The following is a 661-nucleotide window of genomic DNA, read 5'->3' as shown; positions in this document are numbered from 1 at the left end:
CAATAAAAAAATATAAAAATTTAATAAAATAATAAAAACTGACAGAATAACTTAATTTTTTATAAATATGTTATTTTATTATATTTAATTTAATTTTTTATCAAACTTTTAAATCTTTGAAGTTTTGACCAAGCTATGACATATATATGTACTTATTTTTTGTTAATTAAATAAAAAAGTTGGCAAAGGCAGCACTTTTGGAGACAATAAAAGAAGGGGTACCATGCATTTGGTCAACGGCATTGAGTGATGCATGGGGAGTAGCTTATGATCAACTTGTTGCTGCTATCAAAGCTGAGATGAAGTAGTAATATATATGCTTATGGATTAGTACCTTCCTTCTCAAAATTTTCAATAAGATTGATGCATCCATCAAGTGTATGTGTTTGTTTGTTTGTTTGTTTCATCATCATGTATGTTATGTCAGGTGTTACTAATAATAAGTAATAACACTGTTCCGATCCTTGGGTCAAATATACACCCTTTACTAGGAGCAGCTTCTTATTAATTATTTTTATTACAAAACTATATAAAATAATAAAATTATATATATATTATGGAACTCGTCCTTCTTATAGAGTTTATTATAATACTTAGTAGCTAGGGTGATGAAGTCTATCTAGTGCATTTGGGAGTATTTAATATAAAAAATATTATTTAC

At 26.5% G+C, this 661-nt stretch overlaps 1 protein-coding gene across 1 annotated transcript in view; it reads left to right on the top strand.

Annotated features, from left to right (window-relative positions):
* The window catches only part of LOC127739576 (non-legume hemoglobin), a 1,721-nt gene extending 1,245 nt beyond the window's left edge, over window positions 1-476 (top strand). Inside the window, exon 4 of the mRNA XM_016097091.3 lies at window positions 180-476. Coding sequence (XP_015952577.1) covers window positions 180-308 — 129 coding nt within the window. The 3' untranslated portion in view covers window positions 309-476. The remainder of the gene's footprint in view (window positions 1-179) is intronic.
* Window positions 477-661: the final 185 nt, after the last annotated feature.

This window comes from Arachis duranensis, chromosome 3, assembly GCF_000817695.3.
Source record: "Arachis duranensis cultivar V14167 chromosome 3, aradu.V14167.gnm2.J7QH, whole genome shotgun sequence".
Taxonomy (NCBI): domain Eukaryota; kingdom Viridiplantae; phylum Streptophyta; class Magnoliopsida; order Fabales; family Fabaceae; genus Arachis; species Arachis duranensis.
This window is presented reverse-complemented; position numbering and strand designations above follow the sequence as displayed.